Source organism: Cygnus olor, chromosome 5 (genome assembly GCF_009769625.2).
Source record: "Cygnus olor isolate bCygOlo1 chromosome 5, bCygOlo1.pri.v2, whole genome shotgun sequence".
Lineage (NCBI taxonomy): Eukaryota > Metazoa > Chordata > Aves > Anseriformes > Anatidae > Cygnus > Cygnus olor.
Window position 1 is genome coordinate 56,617,164 of NC_049173.1, and position 20,164 is coordinate 56,637,327.

Below are 20,164 nucleotides of genomic sequence, written 5' to 3' on the forward strand. Positions count from 1 at the left end.
TCTAAAGGACAGTGAGATTTCTTGTTGTTTTAGAATAGGTACAATATTTTGGGTCTTATATTATGGTTTTTGATAACTTACTGATTTTAGAATCTTTCTGAAGATGCCTTGGAACCGCACAGTCCTTGAACCTTGTCCTTTCTTGATAGCACATCCTACAGGAACACAGTCCAGCCTCTCAGCTGGTATGTCTCAATATCTATGCTGAGTTGTATCAGTATTCTTCTATATAGATGACTGGTTATGTCTTTATTAACATCCAGTATCCCCGTGAGAATATCTCGTGCTTCTTCTAACTCTCAAGGAACTGTGCAGGCTCAGTTCTTATTAGGAAATGAGTGTAAAAACTATCTTTCCAGTACTCATCAACTGAAAGTGTGGGTACAGAAGAAGCAACTCTTGATTTGTCTGTACCTAAGAGGACTTTATACCTGCTGCTGTTTTACCTTTGAAGGTTTAAAAGGAGATATTCAGTATCTTTAGCGGTGTATCACAGTCATGAATTTTTGCAGTTTAGAAAATTCTTTTCAATTGCTTATGCATTTTAAGTTGCTGTATGACAGAATGAATACCAAAGGTACATAGGAGTATGGTACAGATTAATTATTAAGAATAGAAGATGACATAGTTCAATTGGAAGGGACCTTCAGACATCGTCTAGTCCAACTGTTTGATCACTTAACAACTGACTCTTTACATGTTGGCATCCTCTGATAACCACAAAATTACAGACGCTAGAGTACAGGGGAGTACTCTGACACAGAGTACTTTTCTGTCAGTACTTGGGCTAGAACTTGAGCTGAGTTGTGCAAATGTTAACCTGGAGAGAACCTAGTGCCACCTTCTCAATTTCCATTTGTGAAACTAAAATCATAGGTTGGGCTATCATGAAGCATAGCATTGCTGTTTTGCTGTTGAGACATATGAAAAAAATACATGTATTTTCGTGATTCCATGGTTCATCTTGATGTTTCTGTCGTGACATGACAGTGTAGTGGCCTAGAGAAGTGCAAAAATGGAGAAGGTTCATGAAATTCCCGCTGCAGATTGAGTGGAAGAAAAATGTGAAAGCAGAATATCTCAAATGCACGATTTTAAGATTAGACTAGCCTTGGTAGAGTGGCATTATACTGTTTCAATATTAATTTAGAGACAAAAATAGCAGAAGCAGATCAGCCAGCTTTTGTGTGAAGTAGTCCATACAACGAAGTTACTGACTTGTGTCAGAAATTCTGTTGAAAGGCAATAAGGTGGTGATAGAAGTGCCAAAAGCAATTCAACTTAGTCAACATGACCCTTTCTCCTCAAGCAATAGCATTGTGCCTAGATATTTACAGTACACATGATGTTGTTACGTGCGCTTAGCTGAGATCTCCAGTCACAGCAAGCAAGTCTAAATCTCTATTAGAAATTTGAAAACTCAGCTAATCTACCAGTATAGCATTTATTTGTTAAAATGCATATATTATTTATTGATGAAGTTGATTGTCTGTTTGTTTTTCCAAAGTGCACATTAATAGATCACTGGGGAATACTGATGTGGTAGATATCTTAGCACATAATACCAATGGAGGTCTGGGACCTCTCTGTTATGCAGTATAGCACCAGTACAAATGCTGTACAACCTATGCCTTACAGTTGAATATTATTAGTTTTTTTAGTATAGTACACTTTAATTTTGGTATTTCTATACAGAATGTATACTACAATTTATTTGCCATCCTGGTTTATATTTATTCCCATCTTTATACTTTAAATGCGCATCAAGTCTCAGGAATTCTAAAATATATTCACTGACTTGCCATGCTTAGGGCCTAAAAGAACTCGGATTTGTTTGGAGATGGAATTGTTTGTGTATTCTACCACAATATTCTTAATTTTGATTCTGTTGTTTCACTTATCCCTGTATGGGGGTAAACTGTGTAAGATGCATCATGACCAACTAAATGAAACAAAGTTCTGTTCATATTATTTCCACTAATTAAGTGATCCTGTGCTGATTCCACTGATTAAGTGATTCCCATGCTGTACTTCTGCTTTCTCATCTATGAAGTAAGTGGCATTGTCTATTGAAAAACACTGTAGGAGAGCTCTTTTGAGCAAGCTGATTGTTAGGTCCGCACTGATTCATTTTTTTCAAATAAGTTTGAATTTATAGTGCAACAAACAAGAACTAAAATTAGGAAAATGAAATAGAGAGAACTTTACATGAAAAACTGTCTGCTGTTGTTGGTGTCATGTAGGCATGTTATCAGAATATACTATATTTGTTCTTTTTCAGTTATCATTAGTCTCTAATGCCTGTTCGATTTTCTTATATTACAGTGGTTGCCTCTTTCCTTATCTATTTTCTGGTGTCTTGTTTGTAATAATTACAACTTTCTTCCCCCCACCCCACCCCATGGGTAGCACTATCTAGTGATGACTTTTCCCCAACCCTAAGGCTCTGATTTGAATAGGAGCCAATGTTCTGTATCCCTCATTTCTAATGGGATCTTCTAGGTACTGTGACTGCTAAATGGTTTATGAATCTGTGTTGGTCTTGGCAGGTGATAACACAAGTAAGTAGAAAGTATAATATCCAGAAACAGACTGAGTGATCTGACAGTACTGAAAGGAGACATAATGGAATTCTGCAGCCTCAAGTTACATTCCCAGGAAAATTGTCTGGAAGGTGTGCTAAGGAAAAATATTTTTAAAACTTTTTAATACTAAGAGAGAAATGATGTTCACACAATATATTGCCAGACAGGTGTAGAAGGCCCTTAAAGTCATGCCAAAGTGTTTCTTGGAGTTTAAAAGTGTACTTAAAAACAAGATTTGAAGGACATTTTTGTTAGATAGGATAAGGCAGCAAGAGCTAACCCTGCCTTTCAAAAAATTATTAGGAAAATATGATAGTGCTTGGTATCAGGTCTGTAGCATAGACAATATTACGGAGAATTTATCCTTCAGGTGACTATGGGGTAAAAAAAAGTAGATATACATTTTACCATGTACAAAGCCATCATTTCTCAAGTTGCCCCCAATTCTTTTGGTTGACTTATGGAAACAGAAAAGTTAAAGTTTATAGTTGAAACACAAACAATTAATGATATGGATGCTGCAATTCTATTAGTAAGTCCTTCAGCAGTACAGTAATCCAAGAAATTATTGATGTGCTACATGACACGTACAGGCATATTTTTAGGCCAACTACTTAGAAGTTTCATATAATAAATGTAATTCTTTTCTTGGCCATTTTAGAGGATGTTCTGCTTTTCCTTTTATGTCAGTAATGTTGGTTTTGGTGTGCTGGGTGCAATAAAATGCCTTGGAAGCAGTTTAACAATGATATTTTTATGCTCTTAAACGTAAGTCACTCAGTGACTTACACACACCTATGTGATATAAATAAGGATTTAAGGACCCACTTCAGAGAAATTTATGGAACAGCTGTTTGTGGAGTTAAGAACACACTGTAGGATGAATTATAAAAATGTCTTTAGCGCAACTTTGTTGTAAGCCAGTGAACAGACCGTAGGGCCATGGGATCCTGATAGATCCTCTCCTACAGATTGAAATCCTGTAGTGCTACACAAGCATTTTCTTGAAAATCTGTGACAGAACAGGAAATTAATCAAAGGGAATTCTCTGTACAGAAAGTTCATAGAAATAGTTTGCATATGGGGATTAAAAAAACAGAAGCAAAGGACTTCATAGTAACTGCACCCTTTTTTGAAAGGCACTGAGATTGCTCAGCTTGCACTGAAATTGCTCCAGTGGTGCCTAGGATTTTGCAGAAGCGAACCCATAATGTGTTATCAACAGCTTTCCACAGCAGTCAGCTGTCCTCAGAATATTCACGCTTCACTACATCATTAGAGGCAGTGCTAGCCTTCATGGCATGTTTGTATCATTAGCCCAGCTGACTTGAAAGAAGGGCAATTGTATAGCAACAGAGCATTTCTCTCACCTATAAAAGTCAGGATTAACAAAAGCTAGGTCTGCAAATGGAGTAGAGTAGATCTAACGAGACTTTTTCTGACTGGATTGTACAAAGTATAATTTTGTTTTTTAAGGCACAAAATTTCATCTGTAGGTACACACTCATAAGAAAGGAGATGTCTTTCAAAAGATGTTCTTCTCCTCTTTACATATCAGCCAAATGATTAAAGGGAGGCAGAAAATGTAGACAGCTGTGGGAACACCTACCTGCTTACACAAAAAACCCCAACAGATAAGCACAGGAAGCAATTATTTTAGCATTTCCACCGGCTTCTCATACAGAATTCAGTGTCACTTGCTGACGTGATAATACTGAAATCTCACTTTGCTTTTTACTGATAAGATGTTCTTTCTAATGGGCTCATTGTATAGGTTTATAAATACACAGAAAAAAATATCTTGATGTTTATATTAGTATAATTTAAGTTTATGAATAATAATCATAGAATCACAGAACTTAGAATATGAATGTGAAAAGCAAGTTGGGATATTTTTTTAGCAAAGAAAAAGACCTGTTTAGGTTTGGCAGACTATGAGAAAAGTGTCCTTTAAATTCACTTCACAATCATGTCCTCTGGTAAAGATGGAAACAAACAATAGGTTAACCTACCACTGGTAGTAAATGAGAAATTATTATCTCAGTGCTAAATTTCAATGCTAAAAGTTACATTTTTCATTGGATTAGCATTCAATAACTGGGCACAGGTGTTTTTGTAATTAGGACTCATTTGGAAAATTTTACAGTGGTCAGTGACCCTCAAAGTTAAATAGCTTTTTTGTTGTTGTTGTTTGTGTGGTGTTACTGTGATGCAGTGCCATTTCGAGTAACATCATAATACCATCTGTCCTGAAATATTTCGTCTAGATTTTTACACTGCAGATTTCCTCATGTATTTAGTTCTCAGTTCTATTATCTGCAGAAGACTAAAAATATCTTTTTTAATTAAGAATCTTTCCTCTAACTGCACAAGTTTTTATCACCCAAAAGTGTATGGTAGCAGAATTGTTCTGTACACCAAATGTGCCTGATTGTCCTCCACAGTCATATATTAAATTTCTTACTAATACAGGTTAGTTCTCTTATCACTAAGGTCAAGCTGCACTTTAAATGACTGTTTTTGTTTAGTTTGGTCTTTATTCATAAGGAGGTATACTGCAGAAAAGCACAGGCAAGGAAAAAATGTGGCAGCCTGAATGATTTTGCAGAGCAATATAGCTTGTCAAAATGTACCCAGGCTGAAATTTTGCTGGGTTATTATTAGGTATTATATAGATCTAATGGGAGTGAATGAAAATTTCTGTGGTAGTAAGAGCCTTAAGAAAATGCTGTCTGACTATTTCTGGACTTCAGGCTATTCTTGGGTTGCGGTTTTATTTATTTATTAATTTTAATGTGGAAAAGAGGTAAAATTAGTCTAAGCATAAGCTGTTTAGGACAAGCAATTGGGGGGTTATTGTATAGAGGTATTCATGGTTTTTTACAGATAGTAGCAGGTATACACTGTAACTCACCATATTATTCTAGGTTAAAATATTGTTATTCTAGGTTAAAATATTTTGACTTTTCATTTTCACACAAAAGATGATAGTGATAGTGGGAAGACTGAAGAGTAAAACAAGAGAAGATAGAATTGCCACAGTGAGCCAGTAGAGACTAAAGCAGCTGTGTGTAATCAGCTTTCAGTGCTTTGCACTCAGTTTATTACACATTTATACAGACTCAAAAAGTATCGGTGGCAAACCTATTGTTCCACCTTCTGCAAAAAGAGGAGCAGAAATGTCATGCTTCTGTCTGCTGTATTTCTGCTTCAAGCACTTGATAGCCTGGACATTATACACATTTACTTTGGAAACTACTGCAATGGCATGTATAACTTGAGAAGAACAGAAAAAGTGGCTCGCAATGAAGAGCTTGGTTAATTTAGCTCTTTTTTGTCCTATAAGCTGAATCATTCATGAGTGTTTGCAAGCATTTTTTTCTTGCTGCTGTTATTAGTATTAGGAAATATTCTAAGACAAAAGGGCTATTAAACTCCTGTTAAAAATACAAACAACAACAGGAAATTGCTTCCTTACTGTCCTTTGTGCAAATGAACATCTACTCTGCTAACCACAGAGTACATAAAAATATAAATTGGGTGCTGCCAAAAAAAAAAAAAAAAGAAAAAGAATAATTCATGCTTCAGAGAACTTGCAGTGACCTTCAAATCTAAAGATATCAGCAAGTATAATAACATTTTGTTCAACAATAACTGTGTCTGCTAGAGGAAAACTTGGAAAGCATATAAAAAAAAAAAAGAACAAACCCATCACTGCCTCTAACTCTGCTGAAAATGTCACCTTGTCAGACTTATAAAATGATCAGATTGTTTTTGCCATCAGAAATAATGGAAATGTTTTTTCAGTATCTCCTTAAGTGCATATGGCTATTAACACGCACACAGCTTTCAACCCAAGACACAAGTGTGTGTTTTTATAGCCTATATCTAAACAGTATGCAAAGTGCCAAGTACTCCAGAGTAGAGGGTGAATAGCAGTATTATAGTTATGCTAAACTGCAAGTTTTCTTTGAAATGCTTTTAACAGTCCCATTCCCTGTTACTTGGGTGTGTAACGCACAATTTCATTGCATCAGTGTCTATTGAATTTTCTTTTTATCTTACAAGTAAAACAAAACAAGTAAGTTTTTAACTTACAAGTTAGGAAGAATAAGAACCAGGGCATTATCATATCCTGTTTAGAGGAAGAAAAGTAAATTAGTAACTAGACTGATGGCATTTGCTCTCAATGTTGTGTTCTTTTTCACACTTGAGTACATACATATACAAATGCACTGAATTATATCTAAATGAATGTGTTATATAGGATGAAATATAATCTTTGTATATAATATATAAATGTGGATGCACAAGCGGTGTGTGTGTGTGCACTAATTAGATTATTATGATGGCCATTATCAATTAAAATGTAATTTCAGCTGTAAATATTTAGGTTCACCAGAGCCCAAAACTTTGTTTTATGGGGTTCTCTTAGCGCTATGTTTTCCTGAACAGCCTACCTAACAGCTGTCTCCAATAATTTCAGTATTTTTAATTCTCAGATATTTCATACAAGCATGTTTGTTGTATGATAAGGAGATGATATTTTGTCTTCAGCTTAATGCACATTATTTGTAGATTTCACAAGGTCAATATGAGGAGCAGTATTTCTGTGGTTTTTTTTTTTTTTTTTTTTCAGATAACTTAGGTAATTTTAACTCTTTTTCTCCTTTTGTCTCTCTGGATTTTTGTTTATTTTTGCTTAATCTCATTAAAGCACATGACTTAGGTATTCTCTATCATGAGTCCTTGTTTGCAGGGAAATGGTAAATGCATCTTTTTGACTGTGTTGGAAACAGAGGTAGAGTAGATCATTACAGAAGCCTTTGTATTGATCCTGGGAAAACTGATCGCATATGTTTTCATGGTTTCTTTTTTCCAACTGCATGGAAATAGAAAGAAAAAAATGCACTTGTTACAAGGAAGTCAGGCAACTGAAAATGTTGGTTTAAGGTTCTACTACAAAACATATTTAAGTTATGTAAAATACATAATGCTTTCAAAATAAGCTGTATTAGAGGAAAAAAGAATTCAGAGCATAATAATAAATGGATGTGGTTTCTTTTATTTGTGCATAGCTAGGAATTTGGGGAATCGTTTTGAATAGGCATCCATGGCTTATCTGGAAGCGATAGAATAGCTGTCTGGCTGTTTCTGTACAAGGATGTTGCTTTGCCACAAGTCTTATCTCCTTCACCAGCTCCTTGTGGTTGTCTCTGAGGCAGTTGGACATAAACACTAGGTGCCTGTGCATAGGTAATGGAGTTTCACTCCATACTGAAAATGCAACTGTATCTTGTATTACCGGAGGAAGATAAAGTGTCACTATTTTCGTCTTCTGCACCTCTTTCACATCTTTAATATAACCACTTCTGTGAGTTGGCTACACATAGTGCTCGATTTCCCTAGAGGGGGAGAGGGTGCTTTGCACCTGTGTCTGAGAGTAGATTGTCATCTTCCAGCAATCTGGTGTTCAAGGAGCACAATACTGGCTCTACTCTAGAAAGGTTGTTAGAGTCATTTTCCCTTGTTTTGAGGTGTTTAAGTAAATACATTGTTATTTTGTATTTTTTTTTTATTTTTTATTTTAATTTTCTCCTTAGGGAGACTCACTTTAACTGGGAGACTTCTGATGTAGAAGCAGATACTACAAACAGTGCTAGAAATCATCCACATACTTTACCTGTCTCTTTTCAATGTGACTGTATGAGTTCTTATTTATTTCCCTTCTTCTATTTTTTTATTAATATTATTTTCAAGAGAGGAAGAATCCTGGAACAATTAACAAAGAAACATGTTAAAACTTTAATGCCCCTATTAATGTCCAGCCTCATATACCACTGAGAGGCAAGTCCACGTGTGAGGGAAAATTATGCATTCAGTAATGTTATGAAAAGGATGATTCAGGAAATTATCTTCTAAATATGGTATCTCTCATCTCAAAGATCTTTTTGAAAGAACAAATCCTTTCCTTTTGATGGATGTTCAGCCATTTGAGCTTATCATGAATATTCGTCTCATAGAAATTTCATTACAACCAACACAAATGCATGTGAAATGAGAAATGTGTTCTTTGGGTATCCATGCTAAAGATGTCCTAACAATTTTCAACTTTAATGGGGAGTGAGGTTGCCCTAGATTATTTGTCAAACTTCTGATGTTGTGCTCAATGCTCAGCGTCAGCATAATGTACCAGAAAGCAGCTATTTTCTGCCTTAAAGATGTTTGAATATAGTGCAAATGAAAAATTGAGGGGAGTTCTGTTTGCTTAAGAAGCAGTATGTAGAAATGTAAAGATCTGGTACAATGTAGGATTTGCAGTCCTTTGAGATGAATTGCCATATATTAATGTAACTCTGTAGATATGGATTAAATAGGAAAAAAAAAAAAAAAAGCTCGTCTCTTCCCACTTACTGTTGAATACTGACTGTGTAGTAGAGAAAAGTTATTTACTTCTGTTGTATACACCTACACATGTATGTATACGTACACAATGACCATTACTGTCATAGAAATACAGAGGGTGATGTACTGTTATTAGAATTGGACTTGTCATTTATTTTTGTGTGTTGGTTATGCTGTGAAAGATTTTCAAGTCAGGATATAAAGAAACGTGGTACAATGGTTTACAATGGTTTGCGTTATATTCTCTGCAGGTAGTCACACATTTATCTGTGATTTCTGTTGTGGAGAGCTACAGCAGAAACATCTGAAATGTAAAGGGCTAGAAAAGCAGGTTAAAAAGTCTATTGTACAATCCAAAAATAACAATACTTCTGCAATTACAAATGGTGCAACTAAAAAGAGAGGGGGAAGGGAAAGGTGGTAGGATTGATGCCTTTTTCTTGAACAAAATGAAGGCATTATGTTGCAGTTGGCCTGTGTGTGGTGTGCAGACCAAGTCCCTGGTTTCCAGAAGCAGTCAAACAGAACTGATTTTGGAAAGGAGATATTTTTGGCTCTTGTACTATGTACCTTGCCCAGAAAAGTCTGACAACTTCATCCACCTGCTACATATAAAGCTGCTCTAGTTTTTCACATTAAGTGCTACAACGCCTTGAGCAATTTTGGATTTCCTAGGTATGACAATAAATCATACCTATCCCAAAGGAATAAGACATCTCCCAAAAGAGTACAAATTCTTTAGTGCACTGGAAAGAGGGGACAACTTCGGCTTTAGGTATGGTTTAGTTTAATCATAGCTCTTTGTAGTCCCTTTTGAAGATAATGGTTAGCAACCCATCTGAAGGCAGGTGAATAGAAGCCCCACCCAGCCCAGGGGGACTCTCATGCTGACCTTGCTCAACATGACAGACAGACTTCACAAAGTACAGCCAGCAAGACCAGGCATGCCAACTAGCTAGCAAGTCTTTGCCATAGGTAGTTTTGAATGTTTGGAGAGTGGGCTGGTAAACAAGTGTTTCTGGGCAAACTCCAAGGATTTCAGCACTTAAAATTTATCAAAACACTCTATGAATATGCTTATCATAATGATGGTGTCTGTCAGTGGGGAAAAATTATCTTACTTCTCATTCAAAGTGCCATGCAATACTCCTATTAGGTCTGTATGAGTATCCTTAATTGAAATAAAATTCCTCTTCTAACATGGAAATTGAATACCACCAGAAACCCTTAGTATAGAAAACATTAACCTGTGATGGCCTAAGTGACAGGAAGTAAATGTCCTGGTTTGTGTTGGCAAATCATCTGGCAAGCAGGCCTGTCAGTGGCAGTCTGACATCTAGCATCAACGAACATTGACCAGAGAAAGTAAGAGTTATTCAGTGATGCCAAAAAGCGACGTGGGAAGGACAAAGATCTGATAAGATTATGTCTAAGATAGTAAAGAATTGAACCATGTATCAAAGTCAAAAGAGATAATAAAAGGTGGAATTCAGTTGATCTAACTTTGTAGAATTTTAGCAGTGATTTGAAGATATTATGATAAAAACGAATGCGTTGAGAGGAAAATTTGTAGAATGTCAAAAGTGAAAAATATATGAAGTATAAGTGAAAGAAATTTCAAAGGCATGCAGCATAGGTGGGCTCTGTCATTTCTTCCAATACAGACTTTGGAAGAGAACTGAAAGAAATAATGAGTTTGGCTTGCTTTCCTGTCATAAGTATTCTGGAATTTTGGCTGCAAGCAAAGCACATGCCAACTGATTTAATCAGCAAGTGTATGTGCTAAATCCATTGTAAAAGATGTGCTTACTTGAAGTATCTGAAATTTAAAGCTCAGTTTTTAGTCATATTTGTAACGTCACACCAGGAGATGCTGCAATTGCTAAAATACTTCAATGAAAAACGGTTAAAATAAAATATTCAGATGTGAAATCCTGGATTGAAAAGCTTTGAGGAGGGTTCAGAAGTCTTTAGGCAAATTGGGAAGGAATTCAGAAACTGTTTCCAAACCAGTTTCCAAAACAATTTGCTGAAGAATATTTGGTGGCTTTTTTATTAGGTAATCTGTTATCTAGTAAATAGGCTTAATTCAGGCAAAGTAGCATATTCATTTTTTATTAGAAGAAATAACTTTTAATAACAAAGATTCTTGTTGGCAAAGTCTACCTCAAAGACTTCCACATCATCATCAAGCAGATAAGCCTTCAAAAATATTGATTTATCTATATCGACTTTTTTTCTCTCTGGTTTCATGTAAGATGTCAGTCTTAGCTTCAAAGCATTATAGATTAAATGTACCTTCATAAAATACAGGAATGCCCTAGGTAATTCTGGAAGTAAGGACAAAACTTAAATCTCCAGGAACCAGCCAGGACCTGGCAAGACATCTTCCTGTCTTCTGTTCTTCTGCCACGTGGTCTTTCTGGTTCTGGTAAACTTCTTGGACCACTGCAAGACCACGGCATTTCAATCTAGAAGATGTACAGATTCAGTGTCAGCTTAGGGTAACCATATGAAACGTAATTGAAGATGATGGTTGTGCGATAGCAGAGACTTAATGACTGTCAAGTAGACACCAAGCACCAAATGAAGCAGACATGTTGCCATTCCCTACTTTTGGCTGGTGTCTGAGCAGTGCCCGCTGTTCAAGTGATTAAGCAGTTGCGTGAAAACTGAAAAACATTGTAATTTGTTTGTGGGGAGAAAAAAGGTGATAATTTTAGGATGGAGTGTTACACTCAAATATTCTGAATATTAAAGGGGATGAGAATGGGAAATTTTCTTGTTTTCATTTTTCTGGAAGTAGTATTTGAAAACGACACTGGGAAAATGCTTCCTTGATGATAGTCTCGCCTAAATACCTCAGATTTCCCCTTGTTCTGCGGAAATTAGTACAACATGCTGAGAAGGCTGGTGTCTATACAAAGACACATATTTTCTTGTGTTAATAAGGGTTCTAGCTGGCTGGTTTTTCTGGCCTCCCATGTGGATGTAAAGATGCAGGTAGTCAACAAGTCAGGTTAATCTGTGTACTAAATGTACTGTGAATCATTCACTGTGCATACTCCTTTCTTATTCATTAGGAGGAAATTTAAATTTGCACAACTGTAATTATTGCAGTCCAAACAGGCAAATAACTCAATACGGGTAAAAGATCAGGTATTAGATTATATTCATTATTTCACAAAACAATTTTTGTATTTATCTGTTTTGTCGGTTCATCTCATGATCATTTTTCTGATAGTCATCTGCTCTATAAAACTAACAATTCCTCACTGAATAGCTGATAAACAAAGAAATATTACAAACAGTAACCTGCACATTTTTTTCTCCTGTTCTGCAACACTTTTGAAAGCTCTATAGTCATTAGTAATTCCATACAGTAAAAGGGACATGAGAAAGGATGGCTTAGCATTTCAAAACTCATGTATGAAATTCAAACTTTTCACAAAGAAATTATTTTGATATGTTCCTTGCCCCCATCCCATATCTGAAACTTAATAAAAACAAACAACATCAACAAAAACAGAGGATCGTCGATGCTGCTTTTGGAATTTAAGTATTTTCTCAGAATACATTCTAGCAGAATTTTCTGAAAGAATGAGTCATTGAGTTGTGTTGTGTTGTGTTTTGTTTTGTTAGCAAATATATATTTGGGAAATTCTTCTAAACCTCTGCTAAGTCATGTACATTCCTACTGTGAGTTCCGGTGGACTTTGAATTAGACCTCTAAATACAGATAGAAGAGAAAGGGCTTGTGAAAAAAAAAAAAACTGTCATTATCACTATAAGATGAACACTTTCTAAACAAGTAATTCTGCCAAACTAATAGTAGGGTGCTGATACTGATCATCTCATGAAATTATGGTGCATCCAGCTATTTTAGTTAGCTTCAGCAGAATATACAAGCATTGATACACACATTAGAATTTCCAGTTAATGCAAGTGATACATTTTTCAGATTTTTAGGGATCATTTCTAACTGAAAGAAGAATTCCTTGTCATGCTATAGCATACTCGACTATTTAAGGCCACAAGATAGTGAAGTTCTCAAGGTAATTAAAAACTACCGAGGTACAAATTTAGTAAAAGCTCTCTAGAAAATGCAGTGCATATTTTTCTCATTTGTGCCTCTTTGAACCTTAGAAGTTGCAGCAAATGTAGAAAATCATGCCTAAAACTGTCAGTATTTCAGCGGAATTCACCGCTCATATGAAGCGATAGCCTAGATTGTAGAGTAACTACTCCATATAGAAGTCCATTTTGAGTTTAAGGAGGTAAATGAAAGGCATGAAATGGAGCACATTTTGCCAACTCACACTGACGTGAGGTCCCAGCAGGCAGAGACTGTAGGCAGCTGAAATCAGCTAAAGCAGTTCATAAAATACTTAAACTCAAGTCCTAAATGTGTCCCAGAATCCACAAGAGGCAGAGAAATATGAATTTTCAAAATTCTTTTCTTCTTTACCCCCCTTCCAAATGTTTGCACAAAAGAAAATGTAATTTCACTTGTACTGCATTATTAAGCATTGATCTTCCTTAATAACATACAAAACAGTATACCACCAAGCCATTTCTTGTGTAGTCAGCTTTGAGATAGAAAGTCCTGACATTTATTTATGCAGAAGTAATCCTTTATAAGGCAATGTTTTAATAAGAATGCATGTTAAAACTTTTTTTTAATAAAACTTGCTGAAAATGCAGTATATAAAGTAGTCAACAATTTGCAATATCTGATTTTCATGGTTCTCCTGATTTTCTAATGTGACTTCTATGAAGTTTTATCTATAATAACTGTTTATTTAATTTTCTTTTTATTTCTTATGTCTAGCAAAATGCCTCAGCAGAGAAAGAGAATCTTCACATGACCTCAAGAAAGGAAGAAAATCAGAGCATCCAGGAGTGCGATTCTCGAGATGTAAGCCAAATTGACCTAGAAATCAGGTTTTAATCTAGATTGTATGAAAGCATGAAAACCTTAGGTGATTAGCAATGTGCTTTATTTTTCCTAACCAAGCTGACACATATCTTATAAGCCAGCTATTTTCTACTTCAAAGCACAGAGGAGTGAATTGTCCTTGTGGTCAATCCATGCAGGTATACTCTCTGGGTTTCTTTTAAAGATTACTTAAAAGGACTTGTAGAGCTTTTCAGGGAAGAAAACCAGTGGGAAAAGATGTGATTTGTTCATGCAACTCTTTAGTTGATGAGCTGCTGCAGCTCAGCAAGATGCGTAACATTGTTTATGCGACATTTCCGCTAATAGTTGGATACAGTTGTCACAGATGCTTCATTTAATTAGGGAAGGAAAGGAAAAGAAAGGGAAAGAAAGGAAAAGAAAGGAAAACGAAAACTTTCAGGGAGACATTTAGCTTGAACACTAAGAGGTGACAGTATAATAGTGAAGGTAGGTAAGCACATCTACTACCAGTCTAGGCAAGCAACAAGCTTTGTTCTTCTCATGACACATCTGACAGAAAGCTAAGTCTGCTGCTTTTAGCAAGTCAAAAATCTCATCCGTGCAGCATGATGAGAGCTGGAAACATAAATCCCAATTGCATTTATTATGGCTGCAATTAGAACAATACAAATAAGACAAAACAGGAAGGAAAATAAAACAAAGAAAGAATGAGAGAGAGAATTTATGCTCAGAGCATATTTTCAGCTAAGTAGTTGAAAAAATATTGTACTACTGAGACTAATTTGAAGGTGCAATATAAAAAATAGGGAAAAAAAATAAGACAGTCTCAATGGTTCTTGAATGAACTACTGAGCACATTGCCTTCCTCCAAACACAACAAACTTCTGCGGAGGTAACTGGGTAGCTTGCTGATAGCAATCATACTAGCATGTAGCAGCATAAAGAAACGTTTGGAAAACAGATCTAGGTGATTGACCTACCCACTTTGTTGATAGCACCCAACAAATTGTAAAAAGCTATACTTATTACCCATTTATTGCAAGCATTAATAATTTATGCAATCATAATTGCGCTCCCCTCTGCCACAACCTCTAGAGGGGGCAAAGAAATTGCATATCCAGAAGAATGCATAATTTGATGCTGCAGCTTTCTTTATATTTAAAGATGAAGAAAATGTCCCTACCTACTAAAATCTGAAGGAGGATGTGAAAGAATAAGATTTAAAATTCTGAAGCTGGAGCTAACTCCAACTGGAAGTTGGTTACTGCTTGGGAAAGTTAGGAAACATTTGATGGAATACAGTTTTGTTTAGGTAGATGTTTACAGAATGTTTGTGGAAGGAGGTTCAAGCATCTTTTTACTAAAGTGAATACTTTAAAACAGAAAAAAAAATGAGAAATTAAAACATTGCTCAATGTGAGAATGAGTGTCAAATTTCTGTGTCAAACCATGCAATGAAAGACACGGAAAAGATGCACTTCTCCATATAAGTGGGGATTTAATTATTTTGACTTGGGGGAGAGGGTGTACTTTTTTGCTGCTACCAGCTAGTATATTTAGCCATTTAGTCAGTATGGCTCAAATTATTACTTTGAGAAAATGAGAAAAGAGAAAGCAGAGGAAGACTCCAACTGGAGTTAGAGGTCTTGAGGAGTTGAACTATTTGTCATGACTGAAGATAAATTAAACCTTAACCCTATTCCCTTCCTCCTTCTAAGTGCATTACAATTCACAGATAAAGAAATTAGGCCGTATATCTAAACTTGATTAATAAGATTAAGATTTATATCATTTAATCTCTCAATAATTATTATATTTTAAGACCAATTCTATTTTCTGTGGGACTCACATTTCCATTACATTTTAAATCTTTGAGGTGTGTTAAATCTGTGTTTGACAAAACCTCCTCTATGTAGAAATAGCTGTAAAATTAGAGAAAGAATACCATAGGGACATATAAATTCACTGTGCCGTGCTGGATAATACTCCTTATTGGAAAATTAAGCTGGAAATAGTTTTGTCAGTCTTGCCTTGCCTTTAATTGTGTAGCTATCAATTCATTTTCCAACTGAAAAATAGGTATACTATGTAATATTCATAGTTTTATTATGTTCACATAAAAAAGTAAGATTTGCACTAATATGCAAAAAGGTGTCTATGAAGTTTCACCATGCTGTGCTTCTAGTGTCTGTTGAAGGAATAGCCCTGAGAGATGAGTTACAAAATCAATTGTTAGGATAGCCACACCTGCAAGCAAGGAAGCTGTAACCAGTGTGATATTTATCCCTAGTAGAAACAGATCTTGCAGTACAATTTTTAAAAGTCACAGGAAGAAATGTTCTATTTACATTAAATGGGACTTTTACATTAAACTGAATGTTCTATTTAAATTAAATTGATCTTTTTTATTTCAGTGATCAATTGATCAATTACAAATAACAGTTGTTCAGTTCAAAGCTTGCAATTTTTTTGGTTTTGTTTTTGTTTTTACAAAGCCAATTGACTGGAATGATTCAAGAGAATTCCAGGAGTTCTTTGTGCAGATAGCTGCAAAACCATACACAGTCAGAGCCTATTTTTAACTGTAAGAAATTGGACAGTGAAGAAGCATGGCCTGTTTGTCATGCATCCTACAATATTTTGGTCCTTAAAGTGAAAGAGTAGATATGTAAGTATAGCAATATACCTAATATTTTATACAAGTATTTATTTTCAAATTGTGGCTGCATTCAAAGTACAGGATTTTCTTGTCTGGGGGGCATTAAATAACTCCTTTCCCAGAGAATATTCTCCATTTCTGTGCTACCATCCCATTGAATTTTTATGACAAATACATTCTCTCTCCCAGGGTCCTACACCTGATTTTTCAACAATGGTTCCTTCAAAGCTTGCCATGAGAGAAAAAACATCCCATTTTGTCACAATGACCTCATTTCACTCTACATCCCAGGAAAACTTCAAGTATGAAAACCAGAAATTTTTCTCATAACTCCGAGAGTTATTTAAAGAAATGGAAGCAAGTTTTTCAGAGAGAACCAATTAAAATACATTTTTCACAACTCTTCGAACAATTTTACAAGTCTAAGAACCTACCTAGTCCACTTTTTGTGCTGCGGATTGTTCGCAGTGATGAACAATCTTCTGGTTGTTTGAGATGAAACTTTTCTTCTCTTACCCGCATTGTCCATCTGAATGGGAACTGCATAGGGAATGCTAGACGTGCAGATGTGACATGGGGATAGGAACCTCTTCCCACTTTTTAATCATTATCTTAAGATCTTAAATCAACAGATATATATTTTTACAGACAAAGTAGAAATCAAATTAATTATTTTTGGAAAATGAACTAACAGTATTACTTTCCACAGTTAATTCTAGTATTGTTATTTTAGAGATATCACCTTAAGTCCTTATAGAACTAGAAACTATTTGTTTTCCTAAAGGATCTTATTATTTCAATAGTACCAAGCTGTTATTTGCACCCGTGAACACTATCGCTTTGAGAAAATTCCAGACTTGGGAATATATTAGAGTTTTTTTTCTTGTATTTTTAGCCTTACTTGGTTTTGTGTGTGTGTTTTTATCAGAAGTTTTTACAACTGCTAAATTCCAATGAGGGAAGTATAGGCCGCATAGCCAAGAACACAGCACAAGTTCTCATGCACCATTTGTTAGAAAAAGAGAGCGGGAAGGGAAAAAGAAAAAAAACGGGACCTAAAATGAATATGCTTAAAATTCAGATGTTGCTTAGAAACCTAATATTTCAACAATATTTTCTCAGAGCTTTGCAAAGAACCTCTAATTGTCTCTCTGGTAAAAAAAAACGTGATTTTTGTCTTGGAAGAATTACTGTAGTAAAGACTGACTAGAGAAGAACATGCAATATTTCTGTTTTTAAGACAAAAGATAATGGGAAATGGCAAGTTGTTGGTCTCAAGCAATATTTCATGGTCTGTATGGCTAACCTTTCCTGTAGCTGTTTAAAATTGGCAATTTTGAACATATGTCAATTTTTCTTGTATGCATGTTCAATCTAATTAATATAGTATACATTGGAATGAATACGAAGGAAATGTTGGTTACAAATAGGATACAGACAGGACAAATGAAATTAGCTCATTTTTAGTTTAGACACTTCTGACACCTTTGTTGTCATGAAATTTGACATGACTTGTCTTAGCCAGAAGTAGGTAGGATATCCTGTAGTACATCTTGATTATTTCAAATCATCTTAGGTTTGTTCAAGACCATGAAATGGTAACTTCAGTTTTATTTAAAAATAAATAAATAAATAAAAATCTGTTACTTAAATAATTATTATATTTGTTTCCTAGCCTTGCCCAGATATGTTTTCCCTGTGACTGGCTCCTGAAAGTCTCTGTACAGAACCTGAGTTCTGCAGAGCTCTTTTCCATGTATCGTTTCCCAAAAGCTCTTGGGGGGCTTTTTTTTTTGGCTCCCAAAGGCCAACTACTTGTACGTAAGAATGTACTTTGTCTCTTTTTCACATCAAATATTTCTAATGCATGTCATTTTTTTTTTGTAGTGCTGAATCCAAATGTATAAAGTATTTCTTGGTTCTCTGTTCTCATCTTAGATTTTTTGCTCTGTGCCCTTGTAGACTTCCCTGATAAATAAAAGCGATAGTGCTTTTATTTACTGCCTTAATTTCCTGCAGTAAACAAACATTGCATGTTCATTAATCATTCAGTGACAAAGGACACTGAGTATTGGACCAAAACTTATACATGTTTCTAAGCAACCACAGAGGTTACCTTCATTTTTCTCTGTCCATTTCAATTTCAGAGATTTGATCTCATTGTGCTTTCCCATCACTATCCCAAGGGAGTAATGACAGAGAAAAAAGAAGTCACTACTGTAGCAAAATTTCAATTATAAAATTATTGAAATGAATTCAGTAAGTGTGTACCCTAAATGAAGACTATGCAGGTCATAAGAAGTTCCATCAATTTATTTTAATCATCCACTAAGTACATTGTGCACTAAAATAGGAGAGGGGTATGAAAAGCTGCACAAGTGTATTATGAACACACATGAACACTCTTCATAAATACCATACACCATATCTTCTAAACAATGTGGGTCAAAAAAGATTGAAATACATATTTATTATAAATTCATGAACAAATCTTATAAAAGGTGTCCTTGAATAAAATGGAATCCTAACTTTCCTAATAAAATTAATTGCACAGCAGAATTGCATTTTAATAGAACATCATCTATTCTGAATATAGGCAAATTGATAATGTTCAACTTCACAAATTGGAAAAGTGGTATTATTATGAGAAAAAAAAAAAAAAAAAGGAAGTAGGAGTAATAATATCCATTCAGTGTAGGAAGAAATAAAACATGTCAAAGAATTATTTACTTCATATTGCAGAGAGCTAAAATCTTGTGATCCAAAAAAATTCAGTCTGAGGTGCGGAGAGTAAAAAATTGTTATATGAACAAGAAGACCTTTAAGAGGCATGCAGCACATATATGGTAGACCAATGAGCATATGTGATTATTGACAGGATAATAACAATTTAAGCATCCAATTAATTACAACATTGGATAGAACTTGTAGTTCTTGTCTAACGAGGAAATATAGCCTTTTCTTATTTTTAACGCATATTATTTGTTTTGTTTTCTTTTCACTTTTAATTAGCCTTAATAGGAAACCTTAGCTACTTTTAGCCAAGTTTGTCTTTTAAAGGTTTCAGGTCATTTGAACCAATAATACAAAACATACAGAAGGATCTGGACATATGAATTTATCTGAAGCTAGTTCCAGTGAGATATCTCATCTAAGCATAGTCAAAATTCAATGATGTTAAGCGTGTTTTCTTCCTGTGTAAATTATGCCGGTTAAAGCTAATCAGTACCATCCTAACTGAACAATTCCTCATGCTCCTTTTGCCTATATCCCAGATAGCACTTTGCAGAACTGAAGACATTGGCTAGTGACAGTAGGAATGACACAGCTGAGCAGCACCTTCATCATGTTTCTCAGCTGACCTGACCACAGTATCTGGATTTCTTTGTATAGAACTAGCTGATGACTTTCTCCTCTCTCGTGCTCTGCAAGCACATCCCACTTTAACACCTGCTGAAGCTAGCAGGGGGTGTGATGATGTGAAGGAATGCTGGAGCTGAAGTGTTTGGTCTGCTCAGTCTGTACATCAGTGATACCCTTTGGCAGTGGAAGAAATATTTACTTGATTTCCTGTCCACTTGTGGTAAGTGGCAT

The 20,164-nt window shown here is 35.2% G+C and overlaps 1 protein-coding gene across 3 annotated transcripts in view; it reads left to right on the plus strand.

Moving 5' to 3' along the window:
- The window catches only part of LUZP2 (leucine zipper protein 2), a 261,711-nt gene that overhangs the window by 235,357 nt on the left and 6,190 nt on the right, over positions 1-20,164 (plus strand). For all 3 annotated transcript variants that reach the window (XM_040559468.1, XM_040559471.1, XM_040559470.1), the window contains exon 13: positions 13,822-13,908. In XM_040559468.1, the coding sequence (XP_040415402.1) occupies positions 13,822-13,908 (87 nt within the window). The remainder of the gene's footprint in view (positions 1-13,821; positions 13,909-20,164) is intronic.